The 27326-nt window shown below is 37.2% G+C and overlaps 1 protein-coding gene across 2 annotated transcripts in view; it reads left to right on the forward strand.

The window, feature by feature from the left end:
• Nucleotides 1–27326, forward strand: part of ARHGAP6 (Rho GTPase activating protein 6) — a 458118-nt gene that overhangs the window by 367537 nt on the left and 63255 nt on the right. For both annotated transcript variants that reach the window (XM_036270639.1, XM_036270640.1), the window contains exons 2-3: nucleotides 4068–4227; nucleotides 26676–26747. In XM_036270639.1, coding sequence (XP_036126532.1) covers nucleotides 4068–4227; nucleotides 26676–26747 — 232 coding nt within the window. The remainder of the gene's footprint in view (nucleotides 1–4067; nucleotides 4228–26675; nucleotides 26748–27326) is intronic.

The raw sequence follows: 27326 nt of genomic DNA on the forward strand, positions 1-27326 counted from the left end.
AGACTAAGGGGAATTTAAAGCATCATACTTCACGTGTTATTATACTAAGTATGTAGTCATTTGTGAAGTTTCAAAAATATGTATTACTTGCTTGCATTTGGAACTGTTTTAGTTGGGAGAAGAAAATGACAGCTCAAGAAAGATGTATACTGGCCAGGTTCTGTTTTGCCAGATTTGGGGATGGGTTTTATTTATTTATTAAAAATAGGATTATCATTTTAGGAATGTCAAAGCTTCAACGTTTTTCTTCTTTCCCCATAAAACCTAATTCCCTTCTGATATTTCTTATCTTGGTGATTAGTGTACCATCCTCCCAGTTGCTCAAGATAGAAACTTAAGAGTCATCCTAGATTACTTCTTTCCCGCCCTACCACTGCATCCAATTTGTTCCTAAAAATCGGTATGGTTCTGAATGTCTCCCTGTCCAAATTTAAATTATCATCTTACCTAGCCCAGGGTGTTTTCTGATTTCTACATCTTTGACTTGGTCCCTCCCTCAATTCCTATAGAAATGTGTTTCCAATCTTCTTTCCTACGTGTAAATCTGAGCATGTTTCTCTCTTCCTGGAGGTTCCTTGATGGTTAGCCATCACCTACTGAGTGAAATCCAATCCACTTTGCAATGCCTGCAGAGAAAGCCCTCCAGGATCTGGCCCTGACTTCTGCATGACTTTGCCTTTGCTCTTTTCCTGGTTTCAGCCTTGTAATTTCCCCAAACAAGCCTGTTCTCTCAAACTCATTTGCCTTGGCAACCACTGTTTTTTCCACTGTTGCATTTCCACTGGGCAAAGCCTTACCCCTCTTATTCAACTCTCAAGTCTCCGTTGAAACAGTGACTTCTCTATAAAGCCTTTCTTGATCCCCCAGACAGATGTCAGAGCCTTTTCTTTTAGGTACCTCCATTGCATTTGGTACTTAGTTCTAGTATCACAATCTCTGTATGTTATGGATTACATGTTCTATTTACCAAAGTTTAACTTCTTAAGGACAGGATTGTGTTGTCATTTTGATAATATCAAGCGTAGTACTTTTCTTAGCCTGTATTAGGTGCTTATTTAATTTTGTTGGAAATAATTAACCAAGAGGACATAGTAAATAAAAATAAAATGTTTTTCCTAGGGCTTAGTTTATTTCAGCCATAAACTATGATTCAGAGGTTGGCAAATTATAGCGTATTGGCCAAATCCAGCTTTCTACCTTTTCTTGTGACATTTTATTGGAACACTGCCACACTCATTCATTTATGAATTGTCTATGGCTGTTTTTATGACACAAAGACAAAATTGAGTACTTTTGACAGAGACCACATGGCCTATAAAGCCTGGAATATTTACTATCTGGCCTTTTGTTGAAAGAGGTAGCCAACCCCTGCTCAGTACAGATAATTGAGCCCACTGGTGCTCACATTTTTAAATGCTTTTAAAAAATAGGTATGTAATTCCATTTTGACACTTCAAATATCAGTTGGCTCCCTTAGATACCTAACCTTCACATTTAAAGCTCAGTAATTCATCTGGAATTTCCCACTTGGGGCGAGAGGGCAATTCACTGTTGTACTTCATGATGCACTAGGCTTAAATGGTGTGAGTGAGGAGTACATACAAGGCCAGAGCTGCTAATGCCTAACTGTCTAAACTTGTGCTTAGTCCATTTATATCCCCCAAACAAAGAAAGAAAGAAAAAATCCCAGATACACTGGACCTGGAAGAATTTTCTTCAATTCACCAAATGTGACTGCAGCCTACCCACTTGGTGTGGACTTGCTCACTTGCTCCCCTCCCCAGGCTTGTTCCTGCATCATGCTCCCTGAGCCCCTCCTGAGCTCAAGTCAGTCTTCATCATTATCCTCTGGTACAAATTCATACATGTGAAGACAAACAAACAAAAAGCCCTCACTTCCTTTACCTCCTGCTCACACATGGCCTTCTCTGGGAGGTCTTTCCGGGCTGCTCTATCTGAAGCTGGGCATCCCTGTCCTCTACTCACACTGGTAGCCCCTTTCCGGGCCTGTGTTTCCTCCCTAGCAGTTATCATTCTTTAACACATTATACCCTTTGCTTACCTCATCTATTTTCTGCCTCTCCTAAAGTATAATATCTCCATTTCTAAATTAAATGAATAAATAAACAAATGAAATCCCAAATAAAGAGGGAAAATATCAAAGCATTAACATAGTGTCATTCACTCTTTGGAATGAACAGTCTAAGCTGGAATTTGCTGCCAGTAGAGAACAAAGATATTTTAATACTTGCTGGTGCCAGTCTTTGTGTCTCCCTTTTTTAAGGTGAGTGATGAGGATGGTGAAGTCTTATGGGATTCCGTAAGTATTCCACATATCCACAAAAAGTTCTTGGCAGTGCCTGCAGGGGCCAACACTATTCCTTTCTTCTGGAACTTTTCTTGATTGCTGATGAAACAGTAGGTACTTCCTCACAGCTACTGGGCCCTGATTGACATCTGTAATTCACAGGAGGTCATCTTTAGTAACGTGATATCGGGTTTCAGAGGGTTGTGAAATATTGTTTGTAGACCATCACTTTCTCACTGTCCACATCGAGGCCAGAGCCATTTACTCTCAGTGCACATCAGAGGTGCGTGTATGCGTGCACACAAATGTAGTCAAGATTTTAGAAATCTTTGCTTTGATTCTTTTTTTTTAATTTCAGAATTGGTTTTTATTTCATTCTGGATTTTTTTTTTATTTTGGTTGTTATTCTATTGGAACTTCCAAACTGTGTCACCATCTTGACCGGAACTGCTTTGATTCATTGTTGTGGAGTATTTTATTATCAAGGTCACATGTCTCTAAAAATATATGCAGCTCTTATTGATAATATCTCTGTACTTATTGTGATCAAAATATCTCATTAGAATGCTGTAAATAGAAGCTCAGAGATTATAATTTAGTAGAGAGTTTAAAGGCATATGCTTTTGAGCTTGACTCCTGGTTGGTTCTAAATCTTGTAAGATCTATGATTTGGAGGAAAATACTTAACCTCCCAAGCCTCAATTTCATCTAATATTATATTATATTATATTAATTATATTATATTATGTTTACATATGCTATATATTTCCATACTATTAATATAGTATATTGTAAGTACAGATAGTGCTCGACTTAATAGGTTGACGTAAGATTTTTTGACTTTATGATGCTCTTAAAGTAGAAACCATACTTCAAATTTTGAGTTGCAATCTTTTCCTGGGCGTACTGATATGCAGCACAATACTCTGTTGTGATGCTGGGCGGTAGCAGCCACAGCTCCCAGTCAGCCACACAATCAGAACAACCAGTACTCTGTAGTGTACTTACTATGTTGCCAACATTTTATGGATATTGTTTTCTGAGCATGTTTAAGGTAGGCTAGGCAAAGCTATGATGTTCAGTAGGTTAAGTGTATTAAATGCATCTTTAGCTTGCAATATTTTCAACTTACAATGGGTTTATTGGGATGTAACCCCTTTGTAAGTTGAGAAACACCTGTATTTATTATAATGTATCATAAGTGTGTATTATATATTATGAATATACTAGATTATATTATTATATAATGTTATTATATTATTAAATATTATATTAGGTAGGGTCCAAAGCTCTAACCACCTCATAAGGTTGTTGGAGGGAGTAACTAAAAAGCCCTAAGCACAGTCACTAGTATACAGTAGGCTATCGGTACACATTCAGCCTCCTATATCTTAGTGCACACGATGGCAATTAGCAGCAGTTTCTTCTGTTACTGAGATACAAAACAGAAAAGTTTCCATATGTTCCCATAAAAGAGAGGAAGTGGGATCTTTGAAGCATCTTCCCACATAGTTTTCTTTGGCCTTTGTATGCATCATTTTATGGGACCAGGTGACCCAGCAGGTGCTCGAGATTTTGATGTTTGCAACTGATTGAGAAAATCCATGGTTAACTAAGACTGGATTTCATTTTAGAGATTGAGAGCCAATTTTGGAACAAAAAGGTGAATTTGCTTGACTTTATTACTAAGAAAGAGGATGAAATATGTGAGATGTCAATGGACTGTGTAACTCTTGCTGTTTTTCCCCTGGGTCTGCAGGGTGATTTCACCTGGAACAGCATGTCAGGCCGCAGTGTACGGCTGAGGTCAGTTCCCATCCAGAGTCTCTCAGAGCTGGAGCGAGCCCGGTTACAGGAAGTGGCTTTTTATCAGTTGCAGCAGGACTGTGACCTGAGCTGTCAGATCACCATTCCTAAAGGTAAGACCCTGTCTGTTATTCTATCGGAGAACACCGCAAGTCAAACATCTGTTCTTTCAGAGCCATAAGGTGCAAAGTCATCTCACACCTAACGTTACACAGGAAGGAAACTATAGCTTCTTAATCCTTGGCTGGCATTAGTGTCCTCTTTAAAAGATATTTTCAAGAGGGGAAATTTACATGTCAACTAGTACATTGACCTAAAGGGGAGGTCAACATGGGGCATTGAAAAGGAAAGTTGTGTGTATCTCAAGTCTACATGGCTTTAGAACAACAAATTAGAAGCTTCAGAAAGGTCAATTTAAAGGGTTAGAAAAAAAATCCTGTCTAACTCAACATGATTTCAAAATAACTAGTTGAAAAGAATGTTTTAACAATCTATTAAACTTGTCATTTGACCTTATGCAAACCCCGAATCAGGGATTATACCAACATTAACTCATTTTTATCTAGTCCTTGATTCTGATAAAGATGAAAAGCATGTATTAAAAATCCTTTAATCTGTAAAAGTCTGTGTCTGAATGTTTACTATCTTCTATAAGGGTACTTTATAATTTGTATTAGTGTGTAGCAGAAATGTAATCTGAGGTAGAATGAAAAGCTGTGATGTTATGCAAATAGAGTAAACCTACCATAACAAGCAGGATTGGCTGGTGTGCCCAAAATTTAAAGGGAAGCAGGAAAGGGATAACAAGTATCTAAAAGCTTGAAGATTGCTTTGGAGGATGTCAATGTGTGCAGAAATTCTACTTTGTTTTCTTTTATTTGGGGGTTGAGGGGATGAATCATGAATATTCATTTATAAAATAATTCAGAGAGAGAGAGAGAGAGAGAGAGAGAGAGAGAGAGAGAGAGAGAGAGAGAGAGAGATAGTTCTCAACCAGGGATGGTTTTGCCTTACATCTCCATGTGAAATCTGGCAGTGCCTGGCAACACTTTTAGTTGTCACAGCTTGGGGAAGGATGCAACTGACATCTACTGAGTAAAAGCCAGGATGATGTCAAACATCCTTCAGTACACAGGACAGTCCCCCACAATAAGCATTGTCAGGCCCCAAGTGTCTAAGTGCAGTGGTTGAGCAGTCTTGCTATATGCACAGACATGTACTTACAGTCCTTCAACAACCATGCTGACAGTATGGTTTATTTGGCTCATCTGTGGCTCATGTAAAGGGCACTAGCTTAGACGTTTTAAAAATAGGATTTGAAGATTGTTCCCTCACTCCCCCCAACTATGAACTTGGTCAGTTCACCTCTGCAGTAAAAGGCTCCATTTTGTTGACTAGAAAAAGTAGTACAGAAACACTGACCACACACTTCTCATTGAATGGTGACACTTTGGGCCACTTTTATTCTTTAAGCTTGAATCTGGGACTCTGCTGGAGGTCTTGAGAGGTCAGGAGACGGAAGATGTAGGTGAGGGCATGGGGTTGGCAGGACAGGCACATCCCACTGACTTCTGCACTGCTCCTTTGGCTTCCTTGGCATGAACAGCTTATCACCACAACCACAGCCAGTTCCTTCCATGAGGAAATCCCTACCCTTGTTATATATTTTCATGTTAATCTAACACAAAAAGACTCTCAGCTCAATTGAGAAGAAAACCACTTTGGCAATTGGTGGAAAATGAGCACTAATCACTGTCAGGACAGTTACTGTTTCTCTCTAGGACAGAATTATCCTGCCTCACCTTGCCTCAGTTTGGTTGTAGGGTAGAAATGAAGCCTGCCTTCCCCTCCCCATTAACTCACATAAAAATTATGTGAAACCTAGATTGTATGTACATCAGATAAGATATCAAGGAACAAATATTATTTGTAGCTTTGTTTTTAAACCTAGTTAATTTAGTGTTTCTCTTTGTTCCTGCTTTTAAAGAGTCCACTAAGTAAATAGCCTTTATCAAACAGACAGTTTTATAAAACTTGTCTGCTGAAAGTTCTGTCTGTATTGCTTATTCTGAGACTATGTACTTCACATTCAGGAAAAGATTTGCTCTATCAAGGTGTTCAAAGATGTTCATGCTACAGAAGTTATTTTGATATTTTCTATCAGAATGAGAACTAATGTTTTATAAATAATTTCTTACTTATGGAGGAGAAAAGGGATTGTATGGCAGGATAGAAATAAGGAGGCATCACCCAAGAGTACTGAGTCTATTGTTTTGTGAGCTGATTATAAGACATTAAATATTTACCAAGATCCTTCAAGTATGTGGCCAATGCTCAGTGCTATGGTGGCAGCTTTGGGTCTGAGGGTGGCCACTTGGCTGCATGCAAACCTCCAAGTGGAGTTTCTAAGTAGGGTCAGATTTACTGTATGAATTATTTACTCAGGAAATAAATATAGTGGGCCTAGAACCTAAACAAATGATACCAAACCTAATGAGACAATGGACATAATGAAAATGGAAACATTCTTAAGCTCACATTTCACCTCTTTGTCACTTTAGGATGATTATAGGAATTTATTTATGAGCATCTGTTTGGAGAACCCTCTCCCTCGGTGAGACTGGTGCCGCCAGGGCTTGAATGATATTATAACATATTCGCCAGCTGCTGGGACTCACCATAGAAAGGAAAGAATAGGGGTTGGGAAATTACTGAGGTGATTTTGTAGCATGGACTGCAGGGGTGGGATCCAGAGCACACAAAGAAACTTTGACTTCCTCTTGAGCTATAGTAACAGATACACATCAGTTATACGGGTACAGCTGCAAGTAAATTAGAAGATGATGGGAAAGCATCTATAATTTCACTCCAGATTGTCTCTACACTCTCAGCAAAATAGAAAGTACATATATATGCTAGGAGTGAGGATAGATGGGAGGTACTGGAGGTTTGAAGAAAGAGGAGAGGAGTGAAGAGTGGGTGACTGATGGTCTAGCAATATTGCAAGTTTGCAGTGGAGTCCAAAAGGTTCATTTGAGGTTAGTGTCTGGGAATTTAAATTTCAAAATAAACACCCTGGCAACTAAACACTACTAAAGCAAAATACACCATTTTGCACTTTAAATTCCCCAGGCCTAGTTAATTCAAGTCTCCTTTCATTGCAGTTAGGATTTTCTGGTTGAGTTCAATGGTAATATACATGACAGTGGAAATACAACTGTTGTAAGCAGAATAATGTCCCCCCAAAGATGGCCATGTCCTTGTCCCTGGAACCTGTGAAGATGTTACCTCGCATACCAAAAGGAACTCTGCAGATGTAGTCAAAGTCCCTAAAATAGTGAGACTACCCTGGATTATCTGGGAGGGCCCAAAGTAGTCACATGGGTATTTAAAAGAAGAGAAACTTTCCCAGCTGTAGTCAGAGAGAGAGATGATGATGACTAAATGTAATGTTGCTAGCTTTGAAGATGGAGAAAGGGGCCATAAGCCAAAAAATGAAAATAACCTCTGGAAGCTGGAAAAGGCAAAGGAGTAGATTCTCCCTAGAGCTTCTAAAAAGGATTGCAACCTTGATGACACCTTGATTTTAGCCCAATGAAACCCATTTCAGACTTCTGACCTCCAGAAAGGTCAGATAATAAATTTGAGTTGTTTAAGCCACTAAACTTGTGGTCATTTTTTTTTTTTATAGCAGTGATAGGAAACTGATACAGTGTCCAAGGAAATTATTGTAATCCCAGACCATGGAATCTAAGTTGGGTAAAGAAGAGAAGTTAGCAATAAATGTAAAAGACATATTTTTCTTGAATAAAAAGAATCTATAAAATAAATGTCAATTATGTATTAATAATGTATAAACTGAAAGTGATTCCAAAACACATACCAACCGATTTTATTTTTGTGATATCACTAACTTCATCTAAACATTATCTGGGCAGATAATTATGTGAGAGTAGGAGGAGAAAAATGTGAAAAAGATCAAATGAGAATGATATCTATGCATTTATTCAAATATCATAAAACTGAAGCAATTAAGAGAGTATTGTACTGCTTCATAATACACAGATCAATGGGAGACGACAGAGTTTAGAAATGAACTAAAATAAGTATGAGAACCATGATATGATAAATATTGCATTTCTTGATATGGGGAAAATGATGGATTATTATTGTATTTGCAACAATGAGACAACCATTAAGGAGAAATGGTTAGATTCTGATCTTACTCCTTACATTTAAATAAATTGATATGGAAGAAAGATTTGAAGATTTAAAAAGTGAAACTATAAATGCACCAAAACAAAACATAGCTGGATATTTAAATATTTTTACATTGGAAAAATCACTATCCAAAAAACATAGTGATACATTTCACTACATTTTAAAAGAAAGAATCATCTGTGTTGCCAACTAGCAAATAAATAAATAGAAATTTACAGCACATGTGACAAACTAAAGGCTAACTTCACTACTATAGAAAGCTTTGTTACAAATGAATATGAGAAAAAATAATTAAAGTATAGACAAATTACAGGCAGCTCACACAAAGAAAGATGTACAAATGATTTATGAATATTTGAAAAGATGCTCACTGCCATATTCATTAAAGAAATGCAAGCAAAACAACAAGGAGATTGTTTTCTCTTATGTTAGAATGGCTTAAAAAGTTGGATAATATACTTTATGGGAAAACAGACACTCATATACTGTTGGTAGGAGTCTAATTGTGGCAGCAACTTATACGGGAATTTGGCAACATATAACTTATAAATGGCCCAACAACTCTACTAGTAAGAATGTTATCTCACAGAAACATATTTGTATTAGTTGAGGTAGGCGAACCACTTGTGCCTTAACATTATAAACATTTTTTTCTTACTCAGGCACCATCCAGTACAAGTTGGCCAAGGAGGTCGGGAGAGTGGACTCTGCTCCATGCAGTTATTCAGGAATCTAGGCTTCTCACATCTTGTGGTTCCTCCCTCCTCTATATACATACATTCAGCCAGGAGACACACAAACTAAAAACTAATAACATTTGCATAAACCTTATAGGATGACTAATGAGGTTGATTTGTTACCCCTGCTAAACTTAAGATATTTTGAAAAAGGATTTTTAAAGATGCTACAGAGAATCTAGTTAAATGTTTAGTGATAGAAATCAGAGGGCCTTTTGGTGGGAGGGATCATATCTATCAATGGAATGTCCCCTGTGAGTCTGAGATTGTCCCATGGATTCAAAGATGAAATATTTCTGCCTGCTGAAAGGCTGCCTTGGCATAGGTTCTTGGATCAGACTTTCTAGCCTGTAAATGGCCTGATCCTTAACAGTGGAACCAAGGAAAAAATGTGGAAAGCATGGTCAATAAATTAAGTAACACCTAATGGCCTGTATGAACTTTGCATTTATTCAAATCACATGAACAGAGTACTATTTATGTATCAGATAGTATGTTAGGCTCAATTAATATTTTTAAATGTTTTTGTTGATTTTTTTTTTTTTAGACTGAGAGGAAGGGAGAGAGAGATAGAAACATCCATGTAAGAGAGAAACATCAATCGGCTGCCTACTGCATGCCCCCTACTGGGGATAGAGCCTGCAACCCAGGCATGAGCCCTGACTGGGAATCAAACCAGGACATCTCTGTCCATGGGACAATGCTCAGTCCTCTGAGCCACACTGGCTGGGCAATTAATATTATTTTGATAGCATTAAAAAATTTTTTTTAAATCCTTACCCGAGTATATTTTTCCATTTATCTTCAGACACAGTGGGAGGGAGAGAGGGAGAGAGAGAAAGAGAGAAAAACATTGACGTGAGAGGGACACATCCAATGGTTGACTCCTGCACAAACCCGACCAGGGCCAGTGACTGAACCGCAACCCAGGTATGTGCCCTTGACTGGAATTGAACCATCGACTTTGGTCTATGGGCCAACGCTCTCACCTCTGAGCCAAACCGGCAGGGCTATTTTGATAGCACTTTAGTACAAATGGTCTAAGGCAGAGGTTAGCAAACTGGCCTGCTGGCCAAACCCAGCTCACCATCTGTTTTTGTAAATAAAGTCTTGTTGAAATACAGCCACGCTCATTCATTTACATACTGTCTATGGCTGCTTTCACATGACAATGGTTGAGTGTAGGAGTTGTGACAGCCCATATGTCTCAGTCTCAAAAGTTTAGTATCTGGCCCTTTACAGGAAAAATTTGTGACCTCTAGTCTAAAGTAAAATGAAAGAGAGTGACTGATTTCTGCCACAAACAATACAGCAGCTTAGTGTGGATAATGCGGCTTAATCTGATTATATTGTAAACTACGTATGTAAAGCCCAGTGGTTCCATAGGAGGGTAATGCATATTCATGATTTTTAGTGCTCTTTTTTCTCTCTTGCTTCAGTTAATTTCTGATATCACAATTGAGAAAGAGTTTGTTTATGTATTTTGAAAACAGTATCATGGAATGAGGAATAGTTGATGGTTTAAGAAAATGTGGACAATAGTCTAATAAAAGAGTACCCTGACGCCTCAAAATTGCTCAGTTATATGGCTTCCTTATAAAGTGGTCCCTCACCATTGTCCCTTAGGCAATGTGAAACCCAAGTAAACAACTTGGTGAAATCAAGAAAATGATATTCTTGGTAGGCTGACACTGCAGCTGCCTTTGGTTTGTGACTTAAATGTTGATTTAAAAAATAAAGGCAACCTGGTGGGCAAGGAAATTGAGCTTGGGTGTTTGTGTTACAACCCTAGAGAGAAAATAGAACTATCCTATTTCTACATTATTCTTGCTGGCAATGTTCATTTGAAGAGGTGTGATGTGCTAAAACTGTTTGTTAAAGCTTTTTTGTATATTTAAAAATGAACTTGAACCTGGGTTAAAATCCATGACTCCACTGTAGGTAGAAATGCTGGTAGGAAGCAAACACCACCAAGTAGGATGATCAAAAAGTGTTAGCCCACTGGGCTCAGAGGCCCTCAACAAATGTTTCTATTGTGCACACTGCAGAGCTCGTTGTATCTACTATGTGTCCACAATTACCGTTTCTGTGATCTTTCCTGAGGATTGATTTTCCATGGGGTAAGGCTATAGCTTATTTATCTTTGAATCTGGAACACTGGGTAAACTGCCCAATAAATCACTGACCCTCAGCAAGTCAATAAGAAAGTGAATGAATGCATGTATGCATGCATGTATATTCTTCTTTAGAATCATGCTCCTTCTTTAACTCTTCTCTATCTCTCTAAAGAGCATCAATCACCTTTCAGTCATTTCCCCCAATATCCCCTGAACGATTTTGAAATAACCTCAGTGGTTCCCTATTGCTTCACCCAATGCCCAGTTTCCAACTTTGATTGATGGTCTCATAGGGTTGATGTGGGGCTTAAATGAGGCAATAACCATGATGAGCTTAAAAACACTCCCCAACATCTTGTATACTCTCAATAAAAGTTATCCATTACCATTATCATTAATATTATCATCATCTTCACCATCGCTATATCACTTTGTCTTATATCTTCCCTCACAGCTAGACACTTCATCATTATGTCTCACTTTAACTGTAGCCATCGAGGCTCACCTGCTTTGGTCAATTCACAGGCTCTCTCTCATTCTGCCCACCACACCAAAACCACCAGAGTAACCTTGTTTTTAAAATTGATTAAGAGAGAGAATAAGGCAGAGAGAGACAGAAACATTGGTGTGAGAAAGACATATCGATCGGCTGCCTCCTGCATGCCCACTACTGGGGATCAAGCCCACAACTCAGGCATGTGCCCTGACCAGGAATTGAACCAGGACCTCTCAGTCCATGGGACAATGCTCCATCCACTGAGTCACTCTGGCTGGGCAACCACCAGAGTAATGTTTAACTATACAATCTATTCCTTTGTTGGAAAATGTCAAGAGAGTAAAAACTCTTGAGGCCCTCTGTTGCCTACTAGGTCACTATCAAAGCCATTTACAATAGGGTTTCATATAAAAGAAGAAATCCATTTTGTTGCAGCTTGTTCTGATAATGCATCACAGATTTAAGTTCATTTATCTTAGAGCAGTACGTTTCAAACTTTTTGTGCAGGATCGACAGTAAGAAATACATTTTACATCTAAGCCCAGGAAATACATGAACCAAATAAATAGTGCTATCTTTATCCGAGTTTCACTTTGATATTTTCTATAATTTACCTCCTATCATTTTCTTTTTGATTCAGTATCATTTTCTCAAATACACTTGTCATGACCCACACTTTGACTAAGAAAGCCTTGGAAGGCAAATGGAATGGAGAAGAGGCAATCAATGTCAGTATGAAAAACTTTCAGTTGTTCTTTGCTGTGGCTCTTAGGGCCTTGGTAAAGTGGATGGGACATTGTTTCTGTAGGGTCACAGAAATGAACCTAGGCTAGCCCCATGGCCTAAGCATCCTGTGCCTTCTCTATCTAGAGACCAACTGTAGAATGCCACCCAGAGGGCTTCAGCTCTGCTGCTTCACTGCTGTCTCTCCTATTACCAGTTGGGTGTACAGCCCAAAGGAGGGACATATTTTGGGCTTTGAGTTCTAAAACAGTAGAAGACTCTAATGGAGGCTTCAGTGTCATGTCAAAAGTAGTCCACATCCTCAAGGAGTTCCTATTCAGTCAACATAGAAAACACAAATACATTAATTATATTAAAAGAGCTGTGGATATCATCTATCCAAGTTGCCTTTGGTTACCCTTATAGATAGAAGAAACTGCTTCATCTACTTATTCCAGTAAATGCCAGGCACAGCAGAGAGGTTTCCCTGCATGTTCTTTTATAATTTTCTTCTTGCATGCTCTTCTCTGTACCCCGGTGCTTCTACTATGTCAAGTTCTCAAGCATGTGCTGCTGTATGATTCTGCTCTGGTGCCCAGAAGGCAGACCAATACGATAGTATGTGGTTCTTTAAAGCCATATACTCGGTACCTTCATGTTCACTAATAGTTCCCTATATGTTCTCAGACAATATAGTTTTCTATCCAAGATTTTGTCTCTACTTGTCACATTTACACATATTTTTTTATCTTTATTGGAGCAACAACTAGTATTGCACAAGGCTTTGGCATCTTGAACAAGACTTTTGTCACTGCAGTTTCTGAAACATTCTGGCACCTTTCAAATATTCCAAGACTGCACCATTCTCTTTTGGGATAATGGCCCAAAAGTAAACTTGATAATGACAAAGAATGTTCCATCCTTGAAATATGAAATATGAACAGAAGCTTCCATTTTTGCCTTTTTCTGTTTCCCCATGGGTGAAACGAAGGCAAATAAGTATTAATTGAAATTAAATATCAAGTGTTTTTTTTAAATCAGACTTTTTAGATAATTTGAGCCCTTCAAATTATGAAAAAAATAATTAGTGAGTGTTTATAAAATTTTTACAAATGAAGAAGCTTTGGGAAAGTATTTAAGGGATCTTCACTAAAGATAGAAGTGGGCAAACTACAGCCCAAAAGTCAAATCCAGCCCACTGTCTGTTTTTGTAAATAAAGTTTTATTAAAACACAGCTATACTCATTTCTCATTTGTTTTTGTATTCTCTATGTGCTATAACAGCTGAGTGGAGTAATTTTGACATAGACTATATCAGCCACAGAGTCAAAAATATTTATTATCTGGACCTTCATAGAAAAATCGTGCTGACCTCTGATTTAAGAGATTACTATTAATTTGCTATAGTAATTTGTAGTTATTCATGTAATTTATCAACTATACCATTCTAGTTTCAATTTCTTTGCTATTTTAATTTTATCTTGCAATAATTAAGTGTTTTTTTAATAATCAGACTTCATAACTCTCAGATGTTTTAGTGTTTATATTATATATGACCAAATTTTTTTCCCAAAGTGTGTAATAAAATCCCTTAATGGCACTAAAGAAGTAAGAAAAGTTAATATTTTAATGAATTGCTTAAATAACTGGTGCCATCATATAGTTTATAGGAATGTAGGATATGCATTAAATGTGTGACTTCAATGATAACTCAATGTCTAGTATGGGCTGCTTATTAGCTTTATTATCACTTTCTGTTTTGATAACTGAGAATTTAGCAATATTTGCCTTTAAAGACATTTCCAGAGTTATAGCTCTTTGGAATTTGATCTCCCTCCTCTTACCCTTCTTATTTTAGATCCCACCCAATACATGCAAATGCAAACTTCCAGGGATGTCTTCCTTAGGGATACCTAGCATTGCACAATATGATTGGTGCAAATATAAGTAGAAAGACACATCCCACAACAGAGTTTTGGATTACCCACTCTTAAGGTGCTTTGGCTGCAAATTATAGAAACCAAACCAAAAGTGGCTTAAATAATAATGAAATTGATTATATTACTTTATAGGGAGCCCACAGCTAGGCTTATCCAGAACTCATTAACTCAGTGGCCTTCCATCTTTCTTCCCTGCCATTATCAGTGGGCCACTTTGTTTTTTGGTCAGCTTCCTTCATTGTCAAAAATGACTCCAGCAGCCTCTGGCATCACTGTTCCTGTGGCAGCATGAAGAGGCAAAGAATGACAGTGACTCTTTAGCAAGTATCTTTTTACTAATAGGGGAATTTCACTGCTGCCTCCCAATAGTTCCTGTCAGTGTCCGAATCAATACTGACAAGCAGAAAGAAATCACCAGAACTGGCTTGACCTGAGATTCCTTTCCTGAGCCTGGGATGACAAAATAGGGAAAGAAAAACTGGGACGAGGGGCTATGGGTGTAGTAGGATAAAGATGGATTCAGATTAGAAACTATTGTTGTACATAATAGCAATATCATCTTCTACCATTACAAACAAGCAATAGGTAGGGGACTATTTTTTTATCATATATATTTGATTTAGTGTCTAGTACAGTGTTTTGAATTTGCTGCTCAGGAAATATTTGAGAAATTGAATGGAATGGATTGGAAATTCAATCATAGCACATTCAGTTATAGCTCAAAGAATAATCAAAAACAAGAATGGTAAAAAAAAAAAAAAAAAAAAAAAAGAGAGAGAGAGAATGAGGAGACGAATAGTTTTAATCTAATCACATCATCTATGAGAACTCTTTTTATGGAAGCAACTGGCAGAAATTTTGAGGAGTTCCTGAGGCTTAAAGTATGTGATTTAAACGTATTTGATCCTTTTCTTACTTGTTCAGTGTAAAACAATGTCAAAAGAAAGTAGAGAGCATTAGCCCCTTACCTAGGTCAAAAATCACACCATGTGTACTCACTCTTGTCTGAGGCTATCTTTTCAATGTGAACTACAAGCTTTGGTTTTTAAATGAATAATGATGAAATTTCCATAATTTGGAGCCGAATTTCCTTGGGTTAATAATCCAGGGTATTTCTTTGGGTTAAGTGATTTCTCTTTTCTCTCCTACCTGCTTTCTTTCCTTTACACTCCAAGAAAAAATATAGCTTAAGGAAATGACTTGCCAAAAACCTTTTTTTTTTCTCTGATATTTGGAAACTTTTGTCTCTGAAAATACAATGTCTACCTAGACTAAGTTAAAAATACCATTTTTCAATTTAAGGAATGTGCAATAAGAGATGAAAATTCAGGATCCTGGAAGGGCAGACTAGCTCCTCGCTTAGGGAAAGATAACAGCAGGTTTCCCACTAGAATATAAGCTTATAGTTATAGTTTTTTTGTTTTTTTTAACTCATAGCACTTGAATGTGGAAAAAATGAAAGCAAGTAAAACAACCTTCTAGGGCATAATTTGATCATGACCAGTTATTACAGCAAGCAGTGATTACAAAGAATGCCTGGTTATGGAAAAACCATAGTTGAGCTTTTAAGACCATGGCATTCAAGCCATGTGATCAGCTTCCCTACCTCACATTTTGATAGAATAACGAGACATGTTCAACAAACCAAATATCTCAATGATTTTATAATAGAAAAATACTTACTTTGAGGATCAAGATTCTACAAGGTTTCTCTCTTGAGGAAACGGTCCTTTGAACTAATTACTTTGCCAAAATAATTTATACAAAACAGAAAAGATTTCTTAGTGTTTAATTTAGCTGGAAACATGATAACCTCCAAGAACTGACTCCCTTTTCAACAATAAGAGACTCACAGAATGTTCTTATTTTCTGACCACAGCTTTGATAATTTCACCACCCCTTCAACATGTAAACTGTGGGGATTAGTACATTTCACAAGTACTTTGGGGAGCCTCAGCTCTAAGGAAAGGGATCTGTATTGCTTAAGAATACCATGAATATTTTCTTCCCTGAGAAACATAGACACTTTGGAAACAAATTTTGAAAAAATCTAACCCACAAGGTGCTAGCAGGATAAAGAAATAGTGTTCAACTCATTGGGATTTACACTGTATTTCTGCATGCCTTCTATTTCAATCAAGGTTAATGGAAGCATTGATAAAGATAAAGTGATATATAAATGAAAATTTTTACCTATGGTTTGATTAAATAACCAACAGTCTATAGCATGGATTATATTATATAATCTCCAAAGCTGACTGAATGGTAAGGCCAATTTGGGCCTGAATGCATGGTTTTCCATTTTTCCCATGAAAGTTTTTGTTTCCAGAATTCTTATTTGTCACTCTCTTGAGCCCTAGTTTTCACTAAATAAACTATTAATGCACTCCCAAATTTGAAATTTTCTCACCTTATTTTTTAACCAATAGGATGCTTGTTTAATGAAGGGTTGGATTACTGGGAATAAAATATTAATAGGCTTAGGATAAAAAAGGATTTCTGAGACTAAGCAGTCACCATGTGCTTTTTTGGGGAAAACCCCTATCAAAATTCAAAGGTTCCAAGAAGAATAACACTTCGTCCTTTAAGACTGAACTCAAACATTAGCCTTCCCAAGCAGAGTTTGGGATAGTCTTCTCACCTCTGATCCACCACCTAGTAAATGTCCTCACTGAAGCATTTCTTCATTTTTCTTTTATGGGGTTTTCATCAATTTGTCTTTATAACACAAAACTGAGTTTCCCAAAGGCAGATAAAATAACAAGACATGTTCTCATATGGGTTCATAGAATCTAGTTCTGTCTCACCTTAAACATATGCTTAATTAACATTGAATGGAGCAATGGGTATATTCAAGTATGGGGGATGAGCCCATTTTCTAAGGGATGATACCATGTAAACAGATAACTATTGTAGTATAAATAATATTCCCAAGCCAAGGGGATTGATCATGTTCTGTGGGGCAACATCCCCGGATGCTTTTAGAATGGGGGAGAGATTCCTGCTTTGGCTCCTCTCCTAAATCTCTGGGATTAATCCCAGTTCAACTCCTATATCAGAATATTCCACTAGTCCCATTGGTTCCACTATCCTGGGCTTGCTGCCATGTTTCCTGCCTAGAAGCAGAGGTGGCCATTTTCCTGGTAATTACTCCCCCCTTTCTGTCAGGGCTGCTCTGTCTTCCCTTTCTTGAATATAGAGTAGACAACTCAAACTAGCAGAGGCAATTTTGAATTCATTCCACCAAGGATGGTGATGACAATAATTGGCTCCAATGTCCATTCTGACTTTTCCTGAGATGTGATTTTCATTGGGATTTTGGTTGCCCAACTCTCATCAGTCCCTATCTGCTTTTCAATGTTAACATACTGGGCTAAATTAATTTACATTGAGCAGATTAATCATTAGGAAACACTAGAGATGGAGTATGGGCACAATGAATAGCCCTCAACTGCCTGGGACCATTAATAATACTATTACTTCTTTAACAAACCCCCTTTTTCAAAGTGGAAATAAAATATCTGGTTTAGTCTTTTTTTTTGCTTTATTTTTGGGAGGTCTGTGGTTTGAGAGCCTTCAAAAGGGTAAGTAGATGAAACTAGATGAATTTTAGATTTAGTTAAGCATAACATATATATTTTTATAAACACTTTTGTAAAATATCCACAGATTGTATAACTCACCTAATCCACATTCATACATATAAAGACTTATATTTTGGTTTATCAAGATAGGCATGGGAACTTGAGTAATAAACAGATTTCTGTACTAATCAGTGTTCTTGGATACAAACAACAAGTACCAAATCTGAATAACTTAAGCAGAAAAGGAATTTAGAGAATCTATAAAACAAGAGGTATCTTGAGACAATCTAATCAGCCATGTAGGAAAACATCACCAGGGCCATAAAAACAAATCTGCTCCAGCCTCTTACCTGTCCACTCTCCAGAAAACATGCTATACCAGAATGGCAGACATAGTGAATGCTTTATATTGGTCTAGACACATGTTTTCTTTAACATCAGGGAGATATGAACATGAAGATTATTTCAATAGTTTCAACCAGGTGAGAAACTCTAGTTTGTGCGCCATCCTCTTGCCATAAAGCTGAGCTCTCAAATCTATGTGTTTCAGTACTTCGGTGAGCAGCGCAAGCCTCCACTTTCTCACATGCTTGACAGATGAGTTTTCAACCTTTGCTTAAATACATCCAGTGCCTGGGAGAAAGGGCTTTTTAAAAAATAATTTTTAGCCCAGCCAGTGTGGCCCACTGGTTGAGCATCGACCCATGTACTAGGAGGTCGCCAGTTCAATTCCCAGTCAGGGCACATGCCCAAGTTGTGGGCCCAATCCCTAGTGGGGGGCATACAGGAGGTGGCCAATTGATGTTCTCTCTCATCGATGTTTCTATGTGTCTCTCCCTCTCCCTTGCTCTCTCTCTATAGTCAATAAAGGGGGGAAAAAAGAATCATTCTTTAAAAAAATAATAATAATTTTTATTTTGTAACAATTCTAGATTTACACAAAAGTTATAAAGATAATATGGATTTCCCTTATGCTCCTCACCCAGCTTCTCCTAATGATAACACTTTATATAACCTAGGTACTCTTATCACAAGTAAGAAACCAACATTGTGCATTACTATCAACTAAACTAAATACTTTGTTCAGGTTTTACCAATGTCTCTCCACTAATATCTTCTGTTCCAGGATCCTTTCAAGTATAACACATGCATTTAGCTAGGCATCTTTTCTTTTTACTTTTTTAAAACAAACAAACAAACAAACAAACAAAAACATTTTTTTATCTCACACAGTTTTGGGGAATATCTTAGCCCAGGAATACCTTGGAATGTCTTAGCCTTGTTGTTCTGGTTCATGAGTTTGCCATCCAACGCAGCTGGGACTGTAGACATCTGAAGGCTTGACTGGGGCTAGAGGATCAGTGTCCAGGCTCACTCATGTGGCCGCAGGCTGGAGACTCCAGCTTCTTACTACATAGCCCTCTGCAGAGGGCTTTTTGTGACATGGCTTCCTCCAGAGTGAGGAATGCAAGATAGAGAGCAACCAAGATGAAAGACACAGTGAACTTTTCTTTCTCTCTCTCTCTCTCTCTCTCTCTCTCTCTCTCTCTCTCTCTCTCTCTCTCTCTCCTTTGTGAGACAGCTTGTTTCATTGCTGAATAGTTCCACTTGCTGACAAAACTGTCTTTCTATAGTTTCCTTCTGATCTTTATTCTGGCCAATGGAAAGCTGACCAGTAAGTCTCTTTATCCACCATGCTTAGTCCTCTAAAAAAAAAGAGAAAGAAAGAAAAAGAACAATGGTGTCCCCTAAGTCTTCCCAGTAGGCTAATGGATATATGACATTCCATTCATATATCCATTCATGCAACTGTTTACCATCAGATGCTTTGCTTCACCTAATCTGCACCCCCCGCAAAGAGAAAAAAACACTTCATACGAGGAAATAGAAGACTATTGACTCAAGGAACTTGCTTTATTTTCCTACCTGTAGTTAGGGATTTGTAGAAAGATAGCTATAGACAGACTCACATTTCTTCACAAATTGAAGTAAAGTGTTATCATGTTCAAAATTCAACCTAGTATATAAATCCTCAATAATTTGTAAAGATGTTTATATTATTCTGTTTAAAACAGAAACTGAGATTGGGTATAAATTGAGCACTGTAACATGTGGGAAAATGTGAATATTTTGTAGTTTGGATGTCACATGTTTTGAGCACATAGCTGCTGTCTAGGTAGAGTTATACATAGACCAGTGGTTCTCAACCAGAGTGATTTTGCCCCTGTGGGAAATTTGGAAATGCCCAAAGACATAATTGGTTGTCACAACAGGGATAGGGTGGGTGCTCTGATATCTAGTAAATTGAAGCCAGGGTTACTGCTGAATATACTACCATGCACAGGGCAGTTCCTCACAATAGTTATCCAGGCCCAAATGTAACTAGTGCCAAGGCTGAGAAACCCTGACATACATTATATGCAGTTTCTAAAGAGTGTCTTCCCATTCCACCCAGGTGTCTCTTGTATATCATTTTCCTCACTTTTTAACTGAGCTCCCCTCACTGCCTATGAATTCCTTTGGTTTGCATTCTCTGAGAGTCTATTTTTCTGGTCCAAGTAAATAATGAGACAGCTGTGGTTGGGAAAAGCAAGGGAGGTAGTGCCAAAAAGCATTCCTTTAAACTTTTCTCAGCAGGAATTTTTTGAAGGTTTGAAACAAGCTAGAACCTTCCTTTTAGGTTGGGAAGGAGTTGCAAACTCCAAGGCTTTCTGGGTATGCAGTGGTGCAGGCTTAGGTGTCTCTGCTGATCTGGGGTGAGTGAGAAGAATGTGAGACCCACTGCTGCTGGCTTTTCTATATTCCTCAAGAGGGTAGAAGTCCAGATATGTATGTGAACTTACCAAGATTTTACATTAGAGATCAAGTTTTTTATAAATTACTGTGTGGGCTAAACATTATCCAAATAGTGGAGGTATGGATATGGTTATTTTGCACCCACCAGGCTAGTTCTTTGCCTGTATCTGTAGAAACATTGGAAGAGGGCTTTGTCCTTAGAAGACATTCAGTGAATCTTTTTTCTTTATTTCATATCGTAGTGGCTGTGGTTTATTCTCCTTTCCAGTAATGTAATCTTTATAGAGCTCTGCAAAGCGAAGGGCTTAAGTGTTGATGCCCTGTCCCATATTCAGGAGCACCTGTGAATTTGGGCTGACTAAACCCATTCTCTGTGACTGCCTTGCAAAGGAATGAGCCTTAGCATCTTCTCATTCATCACCCATACTTCTAGGAGGGCAGAGTCTAACTGACCCTCACAAATGAACATCCATTGTTTTGCAAACACCTCCAGAACCATCTCTCATTATGCAGAGGCAAAAGGACCTTAAATAACAGATTTTTAGCTTCCTATCAGATATTTGAGTTCTGTTCATAGCCAACCCTCTTTGGAAAGGGTTGAAGTTTGTAGCTCTTTGGAAAGAACTGGAGTTTGGGTTTGAATCTCATTTCCACCACCTACAAGTCCTGTGAGTTTTGGACCATTTGCTTTAGTTCTGATTTTCAGTTCCCTCAATTGTAAAATTAATTAATCAAAAAGCTACTTCAGTGGATTGTATGTTGATGTGTGTTAAATAATATAGATCCAAAAATGACTCATGCCAATTCTGGTAAATATTTAGAGCTTAAAAATTGTGTTTTTCCTCTATCTTTTACCCCTCTAACTCTGTATTACCTTGGGCTTGTTGCTCTATATATATGGCCTTTAATGTCACATTCCTCAAATAGGCACATTTTCCTTACTACTGCATAAATGGAGGTTAAAAGCACCAGCTTTGCTGTTGGATAGTCCTTAGTGCAAGTTCTAAATTTACCACTTTCCAACTTCTGTCCTTGGAAAAGTTACTTAACCTCTTTCATTTGTAAAATAGGAATAAAAAATGTGGGCTTCATAGACCTTCTGTGAGGATTTAATAAGGTCACAGATACAAAGCACTTAGCTTATAGTACATGCTTAATAAACACAAGCCGTTCCTTACTATTATAGGCCTGTGTCACAAGGAAATCATGGGAGTCTGAAGAGATCATAGGTATTTAGATATTTAGAAAAGTTAACCATTCAAGAACTCTCTTGTGAAAAAAGAAAAAAACTCTCTTGTGCAAGACTTTGTTGCTGAGTTTCAGCCCCATTCAGTTAATATAATTTTTATGTTTGTGCCATTCTATTAAAATGATAGTCTTTTGATATTATTTTCATTGAATAATAATTATATATAAATATATGTTATATATATTATATATAAATAGAGAAAGAAAATAATGTGCATAATATGCAAGTACATAACTACAACTCAGTGGGTTCTTAATATGTATACATCATGTAACCACAAGTCAGATCAAGATATAGAACATTCCCAGAAGCCCAGAAGGCTCCTTCATGTCCCCTTTCAGGCAATATCCATTTCCCTAAAGTAACCCTTACTCTTCCATCACCAAAAATGTGTCTTTCCTTGAGCAATATTTTCATTATTATCTATAGAATCAATTTAATATGGAAAATACTGTTTTGTAACTCACATTCTCTGAATCTGATCAGCTTTAAATTAGGAGTTGTATACTGCATTGGTCCTGGGTTCTCTTGGAACCAACCCAAGACCTCCATCTGACTTCTGGCATAGACAGTGCTGACAAGTCCTCATGGTGTGCACCACACTGTGCTATTCACTTGGAGGGAAACAAAACCTAGGAGACATGGTTCTGCCCTCAGAGAGCTTCTAGTCTAGCTAGAGAAACAAGCCTTAAAATAGAGCGCCACCCAACAGTGAATGAATGAGTTCATGAAAAGCATATTCTAGAAGAGAAAGTTCAGGTTTTCTTGTTCTCAACCCCCTGAAGACTCTGGTATTGGCCTCCCCCCAGAGGACACCCAGATTAACCACAATCCATGCTAATGGTTCCTTTGCTTTGGGGTCACTAGTATGTTGAGGGCTTGATGTCTCACCATCTACTATTGTGTTATGTATGTCTATGGGACATGATCTCCTGAAAGGAAGGTGCATAAAGTCCAATCCCCAAGTGCTTGTACCAAGATGACTTTGATCAGGACATGTGACCTAAGTTCTCTCTACAGGTCATTGTTTTCTGTAAGACAGTGAACACCACACCCTGGGAACAGTTAGCAAGCTTTTGTGCTCATCACCATTTGCACTGTAAAACATTGTTGTGCAGTATTGATAATTAGGAAGCTTAACTTATGTACAATATGGAATAGCACTTATTACACTTACTGCCATCCAAGGAACTGGTTGAACATAAACTGTTCTGTATAGTTGCACATAATACCACAGTCTCTTGGGCAGGTTTTCTATGATCTATGGGGATAAAAGACACTTCAAAAAATGGAGACTCGATTAGAAAACTGCTGATTAATCATAAGGGAAAAGAGAAGAAGTCAGCCGTTTCATTTCATAGCTCTAGTCATTTTCCTGAGGATTTTAAGTGAGAAAATGACATGCTAAAGCAATGCATCATTTCACATTATTGCACATCACCTATCATTTCATTTAGTTCCTTTTAATAACATTCACTTCTCTCTAATTAAATGAAAAAGATAATATTTGTTGTGAATAGTTAAGCTTTTAAAAAAAATTGCAGGCCAGTATTCACAAAGATCACATTTTTCTTATAAGGAGGCTTTAAGAAATTGTTTGGCATTTTGGGTTTGAAGTCTATATTATCCTTGTGAGATTATGTAAACTCTCTTACTGGTAGGAATGTAAATTAGCAAAACAACTTGGAAAACAATTCAGTGTCACCTACTAAAGCCCAAGATTGCGTACACGCTGACCTGGCAATGCAACATCTACACATATCCCCTAGAATTATGGTTCTCAGAATTTAGTGTGAACCAGAATCTCCTGGAGGGCTTGGCAAAACACATATTGCTGGACCCCACCCCAGAATTCCTAACTCAATAGTTCTGGGATAGGACCAAAACATTTGCATCTCAAACAAGTTCCCAGGCAATATTGATGCTCTTGGTCCTAGAACCACATTTTAAGAACCACTGTCTTAGAGAGATTCTTGTACATGTACATAAGAAGATAAGAACATTTTTTTCAGACATTGTTTCTAATAGTACCAATATAGAAACAACTCAAATTTCCATTAACAGTTCAATGGGTAAATTAACTGTGGTATATTCATACAAGAAAACACGGTATAGCAATCAAACTGAGTGAACTCCAGCTACCTGCCTCAACAGGATGAATTTCAGGAAGTGTTGAATGAAAGAAATGAGGCAAGAAAGAATAGCTACAGTGTGAGTCCGTCTATGCAAATTCAAAAGCAGGGGGAAAAAAAACTATACTCTTTATAAATACATACATCGATGATGAAACTGTAAAGAAAAGCAGAAAATTGATTATTGTGAAAATTAGACCAGTGATGACCTGAGGTCTTCATCTGAACTTGGTTGTTGGTTATGTGGGAGTTGGCCTCCTAATTATTATTTAAACTGTACATTTATATTTATATACTTCTGCATATATGATGCATCCTTTATTTAAGAAGTTCTTAAAAAATCATTTTATCTTAAAAGAAAATGTCCCCTAGCCTATATTTATTCTGGTTCTTTGAAAACTTGTTTGAATTATTAAATCTTCCCAATGGTTATGAAAAATAAATATATTATGCTTTCATATATCATTTAATTATTCTTCGGGATCAACTATTAAAATAAAGTAATGATCAGAATTTTTAAAGAAATATACTCTTGTTACAGTGAAATATATTGAATGATATGAATTAGTGGTGAACAAAGCATTATAAAGTAGAAGACCTGTCAGTCCTGTTTGGAGAAGAGATCAGATTAGAATTGTGTGCAGTTAGTATGTTTATTGTCCGTATGTATATTATAAGACATGGTGGTCCTTATAGTTACATCACCTTTTAGACTGAAGATAAGAACATATACATGATGAAAGAGACTGATGGCTCTTTGCTGCAGTTGCAACTGATTTACATAAATTTCCCCTATACCAATCTCGTGAATGCAAGAGTGAAGACTCTTATGAACTATTTCCATTTTATGGAAGGAGAATGCTTTTTGAAGTATTTGTTTTTGCTTTCTGAAGGGAAGGAAGGATTGAATGTTGATTATATTGTGATATTTGTCGCCTCCAAAAATCCAGAGAGGAGCAGTTGGAAACATCCACAGCCCCGTGAGGATCCCAGGAATACTCATTTCTGCTTAAGAATGCATATTTAGTCTTTTCTTGATATCAGTCTTACATTTACATTTTATTGGGCTGAGTCTCTTTCTTTACTACACTTTTTAGTTTATCCCATAAGAAATGATTCTTAATCCCTCTTTGAAACATAAGTTTCCTTGTGGCATGGGCTGTGTTTCCCCTATTTGATCACAGTGTAGATTTCTGATTTGTATCTCTGACATGTTAAGTTGACAGCTGTGTAATCCCAAAACGCATTCTTGTAATGACTGCCAATATTTTATGATGACATCCCAGGAATTCAATTGCAGCTGTCCACTGATATGAGTGGTATCTTTATTATTTGGTGAGTTAACTAGAGGTATTAAGTGCATTCGTTACAAGTACAAGATGATAAAATAATATATGCCATATTTATTATAGTGAAAAATTCAAAACAACCCAAATGCCTGTCAGTAGGGGAATAGTTAATTAAATCATGGTATGTAGCTACACTATGGAATACTATGCAATCCCCCCTAAAGAAAATATATCTGAATTTGTGTGTCAGGTTCCCCTTCAAGTACTTTATGTGCATCATTTCATTTAATTCTCATAGCAACCCTATGAAATTCCCACTTTATAGATGAGTACACTGAGACTTGTCCCAAGTCACACAGTTAGTAAATGGTACAGCAGTAATTAAATCTGTGTTCGATAACCTCCAAATTTATTTCCTTTTCCAGTTACACTCTACTAGCTCATGAATGTCAAAGCCATATGTACTGTTGACTCTCCTTTCAAGGAGACTTAATTCAAGATGACATTGGTTTGTTTGGGGATTTTGGCTAAGTCCCTTCACTTTTTTCACCCAGCACCCAAACCTCTTCCCCTCTAACAGCTGTCAGTCTGTTCTCTGTATCTATGTATCTGTTTCTATTTTGTTTGTTAGCTTATTTTGTTCATTACATTCCACATATAAGTGAAATCATACGGTATTTGTCTTTCTCTGACTGATTTATTTCACTTAGCATAATACAACTCGTAGACAGACAACAGTGGGGTGATTGCCAGAGGGAAATGGGTGTGGGGAAGGTAGAAAAAGGTAAAGGGGGGATAAATGATGACAGAAGGAGACCTGACTTGGGGTGGTGAACACATAGTGCAATATACAAATGATTTTTTATATAGAATTATACACCTGAAACCTATATAATTTTATCAACTAATATCACCCCAGTACATTCAATGAAAAATTTAAAAAGATGAAAATGATTTGCATAAATATGAAGAATAGGAAGAGACTCATCTAATAGTAAAAACAAACATATCGACAATGTCAAAACTAAATTACTTCTGAAGGAAGTAACTTTCCTGTACTTTCCATGATTGAAACAAATTTTAAGAGTGTATACCAAGATTCTAGTGATATGTGTAATCCAAGTCATAGATTTTCTTTATATTTTCAGTCATTGGTCTGTTTAAAATGTCAAATTATGAGTGAAGTAAGAAGTAATACTTTTTGCTCATAGTTATTGATAATGTAAAATATCACTTTTGTATCTTGTTTTTACATTTTATTCTTTAATTATTTACAGATGGCCAAAAGAGGAAGAAATCTTTGAGAAAGAAACTGGATTCATTAGGGAAGGAGAAAAACAAGGACAGAGGTAAAGGACAGAATGAACTAGAGTGAATACATCTTCCATGGAGCATAATGGTTGAATTTGGTGGGGTTTTTGAATTGCATATATTTACATGGTTCAACTCTATTATGTAAACTGGATTTCTATGATGGAATGTCATTAAGGATTGTTTTGGTCTACTCCTTTGTGTTTGAGTGGCCCTGTACTGAATTGATGAGTTCAACTGGTTTGAGCAAAGTGTGACTTCAGCCAACTTTATGGTTTCAATTATGATTCTGGCCAATCAGCTATGCATAGAGAGAACCTGGGTTGAGTAGCCATGGACAGCATTTCTAACATTAACCAGCTGTCTGGCAAATCCAGATATTTAGGCAGGGCTTAGTTAAATGAGAGAAAGTTTGGATCCACCTACCATAACTACTGAAAAGAAACAGTCTCGTTATCCTCATGGGTTACTGAAGATGAACCATTCTCAGCATTTTTATGTTAGATCATAGCATGCTTATTCTTGGCTCTATATATTTTGGGAATTGTTGACTCTCTTCATACTGTTTTGTGTACCCTTTTTGTCTACTTACGGAATTGACACTTTAACCATGCAGA

Source organism: Molossus molossus, unplaced genomic scaffold (genome assembly GCF_014108415.1).
Source record: "Molossus molossus isolate mMolMol1 unplaced genomic scaffold, mMolMol1.p scaffold_m16_p_2, whole genome shotgun sequence".
Taxonomy (NCBI): domain Eukaryota; kingdom Metazoa; phylum Chordata; class Mammalia; order Chiroptera; family Molossidae; genus Molossus; species Molossus molossus.